The following is a 15,529-nucleotide window of genomic DNA, read 5'->3' on the forward strand; positions in this document are numbered from 1 at the left end:
TTATTCTTACAGATAAGACTCTTGCTAAGTAGAATATTCTTTGTTAAAACAAGATCTATGTGATCATGATTAATTGAATTTATTTTGGTTTCTCCTATGAAAACTAAGTACTATTACTATTATTTTAGATTCATCATGAGCTAAGTTTATATAATAGAGGACTTGATTATGGTGCAGCCAGAAGTTCATATGGTGTCTTTCAGGTACAGTTTTAAAATGCATATGTACTTTTCCATTGTTTTGATGTATTAAAGAAAATAAAAGTTTGGTAAGGGTTACTCAGTAGGCAATTCCATTCATTAGTATGCTTGTGTTTTCAGATGCAATTGGAGAGAAGAAAACTCAATCCTCTGTAGATAGTGACTTTCTTCCACACAAAGCTAGCTTTTATTTTCTAAACTAAAAATGCTGTTTATTTATGCATGCTTTAAAATATGTAAAGTAAAAATGTATGTTAGTAAAAAGAAATAAAATATAGGTTGACAAAAATGGTTCACATGTTGCATATTTTTTAAATTTAAAGTTATTTTTATATATTGTGTTTAGAATTGCAAACTCTGGGTATTGACTGACGCCAGCCTTCCAGAAGATGAAAACTATGAAGGCTGTAAGTAAAAGTAACATGAAGTATAATTCTTTGTTTTTGGCTCATGCAATGTATGTAGAACATAAAGCAAGTGTTCCTTTCTTTTGTTTATTTCAATTAAGCAAATAAAATTGTCTGTGTGTGTGTGTGTTGAAAAAAAGTGACACAATTTAGGATGCAGTGTAGATTTTAAACACTGAAATTATATGAAGAGAATGTTACAGTATTCTCTCTTCCCCCCCAGTTATGGATTATAGCTCAGCTTTAGACTTTCAGCATCATCTGGAGCCCCCAAGAGAGTCTGTTGGTTTTGAAAATCCCCATATAAGGACAAATTTTCCAGAGACATGGATTTGGCGTGAAATCACAACAAGGTAAACAGAAAGGGTTTTCTTTACATATCCATTCTTATTAGAGAACAATTAATGTAATGTATTACCAGTAGAAGGAACTTCTCTGTACCTTTTAATACTTCTGTTGAAGAGTTTCCCATCAAATGGGCGTCTTTGCTGAGCACCAATATGCAGGACAGCCCATTCTTGAAGAATGTTATAAACAATGTTTTCTAGAGTTACAAATAAGGAAAAGGGCAAAATACTCTTAGAAGCTGGTTCATACTTGAGTGACAAACATTATAAAGTTGAACAGCAACAAGCATTTATTTATATGCCACCCATCTGACTGGGTTTCCCCAGCCACTTTGGGCAGCTTCCAACAAATTAAAACATCAAGCACAGTGTAAAGCAGAAGTGCATATTTGTAGCAAGTAGTGGGCATATGTCAGGGGTATGCTGCCAATCCTGGATCCTTTAGCATGTGTCCTTTCTGCTCCAGGCTTATAAACATATATTTTTGCTTACCGCTTCAAAGTGTCTTCCACTCCAAAACACCAATATGTATGTGGCAAGCACCCTTATCTCATAAAATATGAATAGAACCATGGCCCTTATGTAGAAACTGAATGCATAGCCTTCATTTGTACCTTTGCAAATCTTTCCTCAAACCATTAACTTGATTTAGCAAATCATTCATTACTCCACCAGGAAAATCAGCCTAGATTTACTGACCATTGTTGATGTTTATCCTTCTGAAATTATATTTCTCTTTTCTTTTCATTTTTAGATCGACTGAAACAACACTGAATGTCACTGTTCCTGATACCATTAGTACCTGGGTAGCTAGCGCGTTTATAATATCTGAAAACCTTGGACTGGGTGTGATGAAAACGCCTATTGAGGTAACAGAAATTCAAGTGCAAATACACCTCACCCCTCTGTAGAACCCTGAGCATAGAGGTGTGATTTCATCTGCCAACAATACTATGTCCATGTGGTGGTGAGAAGATGCAGCTCGGAAACTGAGGCCATTCCAAAGGCGAACGGCATCTTTTTCAGATATTTGGTGCCTTAAACCTTAACATTGCCTCAGCTGCCATTTAAATCACAGGGATGAGGAAAGCTGTGGAGGAGAACAGAGCAAGAGAAGAGAATTAGCACCAGGAAAAGGGCTAGAAGAGCCTTAGTGTTCTAGAGAGAATAAGCCCAGTGGCAAGTTGGGTTTGTAGCCTATCCTTGTCTCCCAAGATAAGCTTTCTTAGGGAACAGGAAAGATCCGGCGAAGGAAAAGTCTGCAGGAAATAGTTAGGCACTAGAGGGCACTCTAATCTAAGAAAAATAATAATAGGGTTAGGATGAGTTGAAAGCATCACTATAAAAACAGATTTCAAAATAAATACCACCTTTTGCTACTTTAGTGATGTGTCCTATTCCCTAAATAATATGGGATATCTCAGAACCCTAACTCCGTAATAGTGACAGAAGACAGCTGTTGGCTTGTGCGCTCAGGGCAGCAGAAGCAGTGGACTGTCACTCAAACATTGGCATGTAGTTTGGCCCAAAAACAGTTCTGCTTAATGTATTTACTAGATAAGGAGTTGTGAAGCATTATTAGGACTGTGCTCCTATATCTACTCTGAGAAAAAGTCCCATTGAACTTGCTTTTGTGTAAGGCTTTGTAGGATTGCACCATAAAGATGAATGAACAGAAATGGCCAGTTTCTTCAACCTGGGTGTATTGATCTTCCTTAATCAGGCTACAGGCTGAACCTTTTGCAAACCCTCACATTACTACTGCCACCCCCTCTAAAAGAGCTAGTGAGGTTTCATGTCCCTGGCAAAAGAATCCACCAGGATTAGGGGAAATCTAGGAAGCTTCAATGATAAGGGGTATGCCAGCCAACTTGGAGGGAAGTCAGAGACCAATGCTGCCATTTTGCCTTGCTAGTGTTGCTCTTGGCCAACTTGGCTCAGTGTTCCTACCAGCTTGATGACACCCCCCCCCCCAAAAAAATATAGACTCAATAAGAAAGCATTGCAGAGGCATCCCAGGCCTACTGTTATCTTTTTGAGGATCTTCTCTGTGCAGAAGTGGTGATCATGCTTCTGACTTGACAAGTGCTGGTTTGGGAGAGAGTCATTGGTGAGCCCACAAATGTATTGCATGCCCAGGTGCAGGGAGCCTGTGCCTGGCCAGGGCCCAGAGAATGATGACAAATAAAGAGACAGGACAAAGTATTGGGTTCAAACAGACCACAGCTTTATTGATTACAGATGTATGTAGCCTTTGGTGTAGGCAGTGGGTATGTGCCCTGAATCAGCCAGCCCGACTGCAGGTAGAATAATGGTTGGGTTGGCCCTGGGTTAAGGGTTGCCCTATGATATACATCAGTTGCAGGCAGTCATACCAGGACTGCCATCTTGGCATCTGGACAGAAGCAACCCCTCATAGATCCCTTTAACGGGGTACCCTATATTTTTTATAGAAGGGGGCTGACTCCCAAGCCCTGCCTCCCACCAAGACTAAGGATCCAACCCAATGCCATATCTGCCAACAAGTTCTGTCAATTTTCCAGCTGTTGTTGGACTCTAATCCCTCTCAGCCCCAGACAGCATGGCCAGTGGTCAGGAAGGATGGGAGGTGTAGTCTCATCGACATCTGGAGGACCAAAGGTTCCCTTGTCCTGTTTTAGGATAAGGTAGTACAGTGGCACCTCGGTTTTTGAACGTAATCCGTTCCGGAAGACCATTCGAGTTCCGAAACATTCGAAAACTGAAAACTCAAAACGGAAGCCTCAAAACAGAAATCTCAATATGGAAAACTCAATACCGAAGCCACGTTTCCGGTTCAACTTCAGAGGCACGTTCGAGCTTACAGTGTTCGAGTTCCAAAACATTCATCAACAGAGACGTTTGAAAACCCAGGTACCACTGTATATAAGTTTATTTTTTCTTCTAAAATAAATTACATAAAATATACTTATTAGCGAAGCTCTTGAACAATATTCAGTATCAAATCTGATACTATAATCAAACAAGAAGAGTGGTTGAGGTTTGGGGTCCAGGCTTTCCATCTGGCAGTTATATATGAAAACAAAACATTTGATTATGAGAATACCTCATTCATGGATTTGGATCTGGATATTAACTTTTATTTCAAGCTCACTTGAGATTAAGGTCAATATTCCTTTTTCCCCTGAATGTAGTTTGGCAGAGACTGATCAATCCTGGTGATTTCTGACTATGAAAGTGCACGCTTGGCTGAACGTGCCAACAGTTGAGTAGTCTTTAATGAAGCCATAGCCAAGATTCCACTTCACTTCTCACAATGACTTAATTTCCCTCCTGTACATTGTTGGATTGCTCGGTTTCTATTTAAAGTTCCATATGGTGAAAACATGTTATACATTGACACATGCAAATAATATTTTTACTAAAACATATAACTGAGCACAGGCTTTATAGATACAGTGTTAATAAGCTTACAGGGCTTAGGAATGAGCCTTATCTGGTATTAATTAAAAATCTATGATGGATATAAGTTCCTAGTGGGTGCTCCTTGCAAGCACAACATAATTCACAAGTGTGAATTGAGAACTTTGTGTACAGTGAATTTTTCTTCTTTTTCTGAGCATCAGTTTCACCCACCCTCTGCCTCACTCTGCTGACCATATCACAGTCTATTTTTTAATATATTGACTGGTGGGACTGCTGTCTGAAAATATGGGGAAAAGCCATACTTTATTCATGCTATCCCTTACACATGTGCAAAGAGCCCCAGTGGATTACAGGGTGGCCAACTTTTATTTTCAAAATATTAGTGATATGGGGGTAGAGATAGAGTGAAGTTGGGCAGAAACTGGTATATCAGCTTTGGAGCCTAGAATAATCTGGATGGGGTGGACTTTGGCAGGATTTGGAGCTCATTGCCTTTTGGATACTAATACTTATTGCCTGATATAACATAGCTCTTCTGGTCAGGCCAATCAAATAATATCTGGTTGGTAGCCCTATTTGTATCACAACAGCTACAGTCTTTAACTTACTTTAATCAGAATATGCTCAGTAAATTAGATTTTGCTCTTGAACCAGTGTCTAAAGTTATTCTAATACAGGCAACAGTAAATTCCTTTTTAAGTGTAGGAGACATACCCCAAGAACTATTTCATACTGCAGCTATGCGAGGTTCAGGGGCTAAATGCTGTCCTGGGCATATAAGAGTGCCACAGTTGTGAAAGAGACACATATTTGTATGTGTGCGAGTTGAGAGATGGGGCAGCTGTGTTTTGGAGCCCCATATTCAATCTGTGCAGCTATACGTCAGCTTCTAGCATGCCGGCTGAGGTACTTCAAGAACTGCATGACCTACAAAATGTGCTATGTGAAAGTTGCACCCCCCATTTCTTAGCATACTGATGTTTGTTTTTAGTCAATTAAATTCTAACTGGCCAATGATCAAGGTCTGTTGTGAAAAGTTCTAATCAAAAACCATCTGCATTTAAATTTTATTCTGCTGAACAACTAACCTATACACCACAAGGGTTCACTGTTGTATAACTTTTTATATTTTTCAGTTAGAAGTCTTCCAGCCCTTTTTTGTTTCCTTAAACCTTCCTCCTAGTGTTACAAGAGGAGAAGAGATTGTTTTGGAAGTAAACCTCTTTAATTATTTGAAAGAAGGCACTGAGGTAAACATTCATTCATTTGTTCATTTTCTAATATTAGGTGGAATCCAATGGTGTCTGTACGTGAGCAGAATGGATTTCTCACACAACAGTTCACATTTGTTCTCTTCACCCTTGCCTGCACGCACCCAACCCTCTGGAGCAAATTTGGGTGTGTGTAGGGAGTGTAAGTTGAGAGCAAGAGGAAGTCCCGTTGTGTGAGAGGAAGTCCATGCACACAATTTTGGATTTTGCCCATGATGTCTTGTAGTTGCCTTATCTTTGCTGTTGCCAGCTCTTAGTTAACCTTTGCTGGGGTAGTTCATGGTCTTGCTGGAACATGGATTCAGAGATAGACTGTTTTAAGTCTATCGGTTACTGACCCTAGGGGGTGGGGTGGGGAGTCATTTTGCAATCAGATTTTGTCAGTTTTTTTGTTTTGGCTTAGGCTGTGATCCTACGCAGATGTTCTAAGGAGTAAGCTACCTTGAACACAGTAAGAATTGCAGCTGAGTAAACATGCATAGAATCATACTGTATGGATGGGCTTGGACAAAAGCGCTGATTGAATTTTGATGCCAAATGGACTGTTTTTGGTACAATACAGAACGTTATAGCTAAGTGTGGCTTTGTCTTAGCAGAAAATTTGCACAAGTTTCACATGTTATTTTGCTTTTGACATTTACTCTGCACTTTCTTCTTTTCTCTGTCCTATCTCCTGGTGTCATATTTGTCTCACTTTCAATTCTCCTAGTTCCCAGTTGCCCACCCCCTTCTTTCTTGTTTGTGTTTTCTTGAGTGTTCCTGGGTACTCTAAGGTTGATGTATCCTGGTGGGCCCACCCACGTTATAATTGGTAGTAGTCACATCTATGTGAAATCCTTTCTGTGTCTCCTGGTAAATGTCACATTAAATGTCTTTGCTAGTAGCACAAAATATATGTTAATTAGCCACTTTTTTATAGGTTACGGTGACCCTTGATACAAGTGACACCTTTGAAATCCTTATTGTTTCTAATGATATAAATGCCATGGGAAACCAGCGATCAGTATGGGTACCAAGTGAAGCTGCAAAGACTGTTATTTTTCCGATCAAGCCAAAGCAAATTGGAGAGATTCCCATCAGAGTGACTGCCATATCTCCCATTGCTTCTGATGCTCTTTTACAGAAAGTATTAGTGAAGGTAATTTAAATCATTATTTACACAAGTTGTTTGTGGGATGGATGACCCACTTTTAAAAGCTGCACACAGTTGATAATTAGTTTTAAGTATTTATGGGAAGTTTCTATAGGAAGTGATGATCTGAGTGTTGTAAGAACCCAATTTGTGCTTAACTCTGGAGCTGTGTCTAGGTTCTGCATAGAACATGGAAGAAACATGGTCTCTATGCGGACAGGACAAAACTGAAGTGGGAAGACAGAATCTGATGAAAGGATTAGCAATATTGAGAAGGATAAACTTATTACTACAGGAAAATAATGATTCTAACAAATCTCATGTTGAAGGTTACATAATTAATATCTCAGCCATAACACATTTGCTGTGAAACAAGTCTCCTTGGTTTCTGAGGAAATTACATTAATGGAACACTGCTTGGTATTGATATATCTAAAACTGGTGATAGTGTTTGTATCTGGGCATAGCTTGAGATCAAATAATCTGTCAATTTTAGATTCTCTCTGTTCCTCATTTTTCCAGTATTAAGTTCCCTTCTCAGCATGGTTTAGCATTATGTCTGAACCAGGCCAGTCACACCACAGCTTCAGGTCGGTTGTTCACTTCCAGACCTTGAGACTTAAAGCACTTATTTCTGCACATAAAGGTGTAATACACAAATACTAGAACTATTTTGTAAAGTACGTGGCACATTAATTTAGTAGATCATTGTTTATGAAGTCAGGCATGTTTATATCTGAACTGGCCCTTAAGGTATGTTTGGGTTCCACATGAACCAAGACTAACATGGAAGTTGTGCACCACTTACAAACTACAGTGTTAAGCAGTATGTAATTGCAAATTGTTGAAATAAAAATGTGAAGAAGCTTTATGGTTGTTTTCTGTACAAAAATAGGCTTAAATTGTTCTCCTTGAAAACCTTCGCATTAAGCTATTAATTATTAAGAAGACCCAACTCTGTTGAAGAAAACTTCATGGCAGAAATTTATTAGTCTTGAAAAGAGTTTCTATATTGTCGTAAGATGCAATTTTGATAACTTGTTATTCAAGATTAATACTGCACATCAACTCTTGTGAAGCAAAAATCCATGGGGATATGTATTGTTGCATTTTTGCTTCATTTCCCAATATCAGCACTGCCAATGCAATCCTATACAAATGTCTACTCAGACATTATTTCTATTGAGTTCAGTGGTGCTTAATCCCAGCTAAGCGGATACAGGATTGCACTCTGAGATCTGTAGAGGTCCCTGATATTGGGAGAAGTGCACAAAGAATTACCATACCTAATAACTTTTGGACATGCATCTAGTCTTTGTTTATTTTTTCACAGGCTGAGGGATTAGAACAGTCTCACTCAGAGACAGTTCTTTTGGACCTGTCCAGAAGAATAGGATTTGAAACAAAAAGACTGAACTTCACTTTTCCCTCTGATGTAGTACCTGGCAGCGAAAGAGTGCAAGTCACAGTTATTGGTAAGCATTTCACTCCTCTTACATTGTTTCATTTTGATGCCTGCTGGCAAATAAAAAGTAAATATGAAACTGAAATATCAGTAAGAGTGCTCTAATTGATTGCTGAATTATTCAGCATGCAAGTTATTTTGTTACTGGTTTGGTATCATGACTGGTTTTGAATAGATAAATTATCCCTTGCCTGTGAGAATAGGTGGAAGTGTTCCATGTCACTGAAAAGGAAATGCTGTGCAGGCTATTTCTCATATAACTCATTATTTTCAGCCTCCATTTTTATTGCTAACATACAGTGTTGGAAACAGAGATATGAAAGCTAGGAGCTAAATGGCACCTTAAACCTAGATTATGGGCGCAACAATGTCTATGCACGCTTTTTTATAACAATAATACAAAGCTGAAAATGAATGAACTGCAGCTAAAATATTATGTTCATTTTTCACATGGTCTAATCCTTCCCTTGCCCATCACCCTAATATTCTTAACAGGGTCTCTTGTCCAGTCTTCAGAGAATAGCTGGAAGTGGGGAGGCAGAAAAAGGTCCTCCTTTCCTTCCACACTACAGCTCAGAAACTGCTTGGGCTAATGAAATTCCTTGTCGCAAAATGTGCCTAGAACAATGGAAGTTTCAAACACTGCTAACATACTAGGATAGCTCTGTAGAGTATTGTATACCTGCTAGACATTTTTGGGTTTTGTTGTTGTTGGTCGGTCTTCAGTTTTATATGTAATTACCATCAAATTTTTAGAAGACATTGATGTATTATATTTTGTTTTATGTTGAGCTCCTAGTGGTCTCATATCCAGGAGATTAATCAGGTCTGCACTTGGTGAATTTCAGCAATGCTGCAGCCTCAAATACTCTTGGCCCATTCCCTAGACTCACATTATTAGCAGAAGTGATATAGAGTACTGCATATGTATGATAATTTCAGTTATTGTGTGTCTGCTTCATTGAAGTGCATGAGTATATTAGGGTATCCTTTAGAAGTGATCCAATGTTTTTGCTTGAGCATAAAAGAAAACTCGCGAAGTGATTAACTCAACCTTCCACATTTCTCTACTGGCATTTCCATTACGTTGTCTTGTGAACTGTATATTTCAGGAGACATCCTTGGCCCCTCTATCAGCGGTTTGGAGTCACTGATCAAGATGCCTTATGGCTGTGGGGAACAGAATATGATCAATTTTGCACCCAATATTTATGTTCTGGACTATCTGGCCAAAGCAGGAGACCTGAAGCCCAGACTTAAATCAAAAGCTATGTCATATATGAGAGAAGGTAAGAATCTGTTTTTGGAGAAGAGCCTGCCATTTATTGTGGGTTTCTATTAAGGTTTGATGGGAGAAATCATGCCTCCTGCATGGATTGCTTTCCTTTTCCCCTATACACGCCTCAGATGTGTGATGGATAGATAGAAAGGCAGAATGGGCAGAAAATTGCAAACACTGTCTGAGACAATTTTGTGAGCCCCGAAAGCTTGCCAGTAGCAGCTGTCACAATAAGAAATGACCAGGACTGTTAACACCTCCTGTAACGTGTATAACAAGGTAATTCAAATTCTACATTGCCCACACACATGGTTTAAGCATAGTTTTGCGATAAACTCAGTTTAACTGTACCTTTGGAATCCTAATACAACTGGAAACATAAAAAGATAAAAACTCTGAGAATCTGAGGAAGCTAGTTTTCTCACCCAAAACCATATTATCTGTTTCTTCTTTACTTAAGTAGAGTTGCGACATTCACAGTCCTGACTTCCAAACTGCTCTTGCACCACACAGGTTGCATCCTTTTTGAACACAATTGGGCAGATTTAATCTCCAGTGTAGGACTGTTGACTTTGGTACTGTCATGTTACAACTAAATTTGGACTCGCATCCCAGATCAGTCTCCCACAAAGAAGGAACAAAGGCCACCGACAACAGAAACGGATTTGTTTGCTTTGCTGAACTCCATGGGTTGTATTTGGCCTGACAACTGGACTTTGGCCACCCTAAAGTTACACAGTTAGTTTCAAAAATAATGAACATCTGTTTTTTAAGCAACTTCTTTGAAGTTTGCAAGCAATCTGTCACTCCCTGTAGATTGATTTATACTATCATAATGTTTTTAACTTCTCCAAACATTAGTTTCATTAAAGCTATTTTTAAATGAGTCATAACTGTATTGTTAAATTTGTCATTCAGTGATACATTGTTTAACTTAAATCATGCTTGGCTTTGGGATTTACAATGTTTCTTTGCATTCTTTTGCAGCCAGAATAAAAGCTATCATGGAATAGCTTTGATTTTAAAATAGAAAAATACTTCTCTCCAAATCGTTTTCTTTTGTTTTGTACAGTTGCTTCTTATGGTCCTTTTGGAAAGGTTTATATTTATACATATTCTTTTATACATTGTGATCATAGTCTACCCAGTGTAGCATAAAATAAACTTTATATCATATGTCTCAATTCCTAAAAAGTATAGGCTCCAAAACAACCTTTACAAATGTTTTTCTATACTTTGCTTGATGATTATGAATAGCTTTTTGTTATGCTACGTTGTCAATAAAAATCATGCAGTACACCACCTTTTTAACATTTCTAAGTTGGAAGGTGTTTGAAAACAGTATACAATGTTCCTTTCTAAAGCTTGCCTAAAAGTTCAATCCTACACACTTTTGTACTGAAGTAACTCCCACTGTACTGGAAGGTGTTTGCACCCTAATGAGTGTGTTTGGGATTGCAGTTGGGATTACAGCTTCTCACCCTTACTCGTAAATGACTCAGTGGCCATTTCATGCATTACATTTGTAAGGTGTGCTTTTTATTTATGGAAATAACTGCTCTAAAAATGTGAAATGTCAATGCAACAGAGACAGGTATTGTATAGGGACACTCATCAGGAAATAGTGATTGGCAGTAGATATATATTTTTTTTAGTGTATGTTCATTGACTAACCCAGGTTTGCTTCTGTCTAAACTGTGAAATGTCTCTGGTGTGTCCTCTGTAGTTTATAGTAATTGCTTCTTGACTGTCCAGTGGATCCATTGGGTCTCACTTTTCTTTTGGTAGGGTCATAGCATGTAACATGTACTCATGACACAAAAGTAGTCCCATTAAGGTAAACTTGTGTTTTTCCTACATAGGAGATTATCTCTAGCCAAGTTGATTGTAAAATATGAAATGACTCTAAATTATTGATTTACACACATTGAGATTATGCGTTGTATTCAACTAAGTTTTACTCTAGAGCAGACCCACCACTTAAAATTAATGAACACAACTAAGTTGGGTCCATTAATTTCAGTGGGTCTGCTCTGAATAAAACACAGTTGAATACCACCTTGTGGTTTTATTCTAACAGCCGAGTTATTCCTAAAGGCTAATTCATTTGGTCATTTGATCACTTCATACAAGTATTTTTTTTAAACACACTTTGAGATATGAGTTCCTGCCAGGTGGTGTTTATATGGGTTGGTAGTTTCAGTCTGTAAACTGTAGGGATTGACTCTAATCAAAAGGCATTACAAACATCTTAGCTTTAGTGCACAAACATGGTTCTCTTTTGGCCAGTTTGTTTTACATCTGTGTGTGTGTTTGGGGAAGTATAATGGTGGTAATATGTAGTATGGATGATGTAGTTTAAAGTGCAAACTAGGAGAGATTATGCTTCCAAGCCCAGCCCTCTGATTTTATTATTTTCCTGCTGTTTGTTAAAGAGGTGCTAAGTGAATTGCACCCTTTATCTGGGTTGATTGATTTTAATTTTCCTAAATGTTTCCACCTCTGTCTCACTTCCAGAAATGCACTAGGTTGGCGCAGCAGATGTGTTTTATGCCAGACCAATCTCCCTGCCCCCTCACCCCTCTCTCTCCTGGTACACGACAGTGATCCCCACCCACCAATTAGACAGTGCAGCTGCTCTGTTCTACTTGGCAAGCTTCTGCCCACTTCTTTCTTCTGCTGATTTTTCACTTTCAGATTGGGAACAGAGCTAGCTTAATATATATGGGATTAAAAAACAAAACAAAACCCAAGACTTAAAGAATATTCAGGAGAGATAGATATATGAGACTATCATGGTTCAGATAACATGGGTTCTGTTAGTAAGATTACACAAGTCATTCACTTTATCTGCTCCCATGCACGCTGAAGAGTAAAATGTGAGTGCAACTCCCTGAATACAGTTTTAAACTAGAAAAGTATATTTCACATTTCACTTTATCATATAAGGTCCCTGGATAAGTGCTTCACAGAATCAGTTTGTTAGCAGTGGGAATAATAATTGGGCTTGATGATGAAGGAGTTAAGTACTTTGCCCCTGAAGCTTGCTATCTGACCTTGGGCCAGTTGCCTTCTCTCAGCCTGACCTACCTCACAGGAGTGTTGTGAGGATAAAATGGCAGGTAGCGTGGGATATAAATGTAATAAAAAACATAAATCAGTATTTGAATTCTTTCTGTATAATATTCCAATTCAGTCTCCCATTACATTATGTACATCAATTAGTGCATCAGCTTTTTGATTATCTGAGACTGTAAACCCACTGTTGTAATAAGGAATTTCTCATAGATCTTGCTTTTTATAAGACACTGTTTTGTAGCTGAGATGCATTATTCAACCAAGCATGAGTAGCAGTTTGGTTCCTATAAGGTTTAGCAATTAGTCTGCAGTGGATGCCTAGCTGGGAGGTGATAAACCTATTGAATAAACTCAGCCCAACTGCCATACAATGCTGTTCTTATATTTCATTTCTCCAGGATACCAAAGAGAGCTTCTGTATCAAAGAGATGATGGTTCTTTCAGTGCTTTTGGAAACAAAGACAACTCTGGCAGCACGTGGTAAGTGTTCAGTAAACAACGTGCATCTTTAATAGTCTTGAAATTAGCAAGATGCATCAATTATGTTTTGGTACAGCAACCAACTGCCAAAACCAGAGTCATGTACTAGTCTTAAGTTATTATAATTCTTAGAGCTGGATGTGTACACCCGTGACTCACATTGTAGGTCCTCATATGTAGTTCTTGCATATTACCCAGAAAATGTATAAAATGTAGTTGATGTCTGCAGATTCCCCAAGGATGAAGATTACAAGTTTTAATAGCTGCACAGCAAGTACTAGGCATAAAATGCACATACAAAGTCACTAAGGCAAATGGGAATGGCTGCACCTACAGGCTAGTATAGCTTTTCTTCTCCCAACACCAGGCCATGTTGATGCTAAGTTTGCTGCTGCTGTATTTGCAACTAGATCATTCATCTGCCTTCCCATCTTTCACCTAGGGGCATTTGCAGGTGTTCACATGCAATACTGCTGCTCCTTTGACAACCCGATTGTTGTTGGTGGCAAGGGGAAAAAATAGAGAATTTCTGGATGCCAAGTTCTAGGTTTGGGTCAAGTAATCTTTGGTGAGAGAGAACCCCACCAGAGATTTAAAATTATGCAGCAAAGCAAAGCATAGGAATATAGGCTGTTAGACCTTTAAAATATGCTCTGCTGAGTTCCTTCCAAAGTCCCCCTGTTCCCTTAGCATAGAAAAAGACCACATGTTTGGTAAGATAGAAATGCTTTACTTACAAACTCTCCAAAAGTCAGATTCATGTGCTTTTCCATAGTTAGAAAACACAAGCAGTCATTGCCTTAGCTACAGTGGTGAAAGTTCCTAAATTATTGAGATAGGAACACAAGAAAGGCTTGTTAGAGCCATGCAGTGTTAGCTGCAGCAGCCAGTTCAGACATCACACGTTGCGCTTCTAAGGCAGACAGTGGGACAAAAATAGGCTTGATTACCTTCTTCCTGAGGTGAAGGGAAGTGACCTAGCTAAGCCTGGCAGGACAGCTTATTCTGTGGCATCAACTCCTTCATGCATTAATTAGAGTTATATGAGGCTGGTTATCCCTCAAATGTGTGGGTCTGGGTGAGTGTCGTGGGTCACTAAATAATTTCAGGAGAGGGGTGGAAAGTGAATGATATGGCTTCAAAGGTTGGAATGCTTGGTTGCCATCTGCTATGAACTCTTGGAGGATAAAGCATTTATTCCGACTTTACACTGTAGTTCTTGCATTGTAATTTGGCATATCCGTGCTCTCTCAATAGAAAAAGCTGCTGGCTATTTCCAAGTATTTCTTTTTAAGAGCTGCTTTGCATGTTTCACACTTGAGAATTTTTTCATAATGTTGTAGAATATGCCCTAAATACTTTTATTTATTTATCTGCACTCAGAATTTGCATTTCCACTAAAGAGCACAGAGGAGCTTACATATGGTTCCCATATGGTCTCCTATTCAGACAGTTTACAAGGCCAGACATGTTCATGAAAATATGTAATAAACAAATTGTTCCAATTGTATGCAATTAGCACATGCAAAGCTTGTTTTAAGCCTTCCAGTGCATATATTTGTGATATTTTCTTAAACACATTGTGCAAGTTAAATTAAAGAATGGGATCTGTGGAAGTGTTTAATTCCTACATATTTATTCTTCACTTCTCCCTAGGCTATCGGCTTTTGTGTTAAGGAGTTTTATTCAAGCTCAGCCATTCATAGATATTGATTCATCTATCCTGGAGACAACAGCTGCTTGGATTGTTAGACATCAGAAGCACAATGGGGAATTCCAGGAGCCTGGGAGAGTGCTGCATACTGAACTGCAAGGAGGAACTAACAGCTCTGTCTCTCTTACTGCTTATATTATGACTGCACTATTAGAGTACCAAACAGATAAGGTAGTTATAACCATAGAAGCCAACTCCTAGGAGCCGAGGTTCCTTTGGTGCCCCTAAGAAAATACAGTGGTACCTCGGGTTAAGTATTTAATTCGTTCCGGAGTTCCGTTCTTAACCTGAAACTGTTCTTTAACCTGAAGCACCACTTTAGCTAATGGGGCCTCCTGCTGCTGCCGCGCCGTCGGAGCACGATTTCTGTTCTCATCCTGAAGCAAAGTTCTTAACCTGAGGTACTATTTCTGGGTTAGCGGAGTCTGTAACCTGAAACGTATGTAACCCGAGGTACCACTGTATTTGAAGGGGCCAAGCCTCCCCAAAGTTGACGGGCATTGGTGAATGTGTCCATCAGACCAAAAAAGGCTGGTCAGTCCTGATTAAAGGAACAGCTAGACAAGGTCTTATCCACACTTACTTTTCCTTTGCTCTTTCCAGGCAGCGGTTCGCAATATAAAATAGCTCTGAGATTGAGCACCTCCTTTTTTTGTTCTGGAGCTTCCCCTGAGAAACCTGCTCTTTGAAGCTGAATTGGAGCAAGTGTTAATCTGCGGAAAACCTGAATTGATGATGCTCTAATTAAGCT

General features: G+C 38.9%; 1 protein-coding gene across 3 annotated transcripts in view; it reads left to right on the plus strand.

The window, feature by feature from the left end:
- Positions 1 to 15,529, plus strand: part of CD109 (CD109 molecule) — a 64,933-nt gene that overhangs the window by 29,504 nt on the left and 19,900 nt on the right. For all 3 annotated transcript variants that reach the window (XM_083497339.1, XM_083497337.1, XM_083497338.1), the window contains exons 16-25: positions 129 to 203; positions 547 to 607; positions 831 to 960; positions 1,709 to 1,823; positions 5,496 to 5,609; positions 6,550 to 6,768; positions 8,096 to 8,237; positions 9,340 to 9,516; positions 12,983 to 13,064; positions 14,721 to 14,949. In XM_083497339.1, coding sequence (XP_083353465.1) covers positions 129 to 203; positions 547 to 607; positions 831 to 960; positions 1,709 to 1,823; positions 5,496 to 5,609; positions 6,550 to 6,768; positions 8,096 to 8,237; positions 9,340 to 9,516; positions 12,983 to 13,064; positions 14,721 to 14,949 — 1,344 coding nt within the window. The remainder of the gene's footprint in view (positions 1 to 128; positions 204 to 546; positions 608 to 830; positions 961 to 1,708; positions 1,824 to 5,495; positions 5,610 to 6,549; positions 6,769 to 8,095; positions 8,238 to 9,339; positions 9,517 to 12,982; positions 13,065 to 14,720; positions 14,950 to 15,529) is intronic.

This window comes from Podarcis liolepis (genome assembly GCF_965112155.1).
Source record: "Podarcis liolepis genome assembly, chromosome: 3".
Classification (NCBI taxonomy): domain Eukaryota; kingdom Metazoa; phylum Chordata; class Lepidosauria; order Squamata; family Lacertidae; genus Podarcis; species Podarcis liolepis.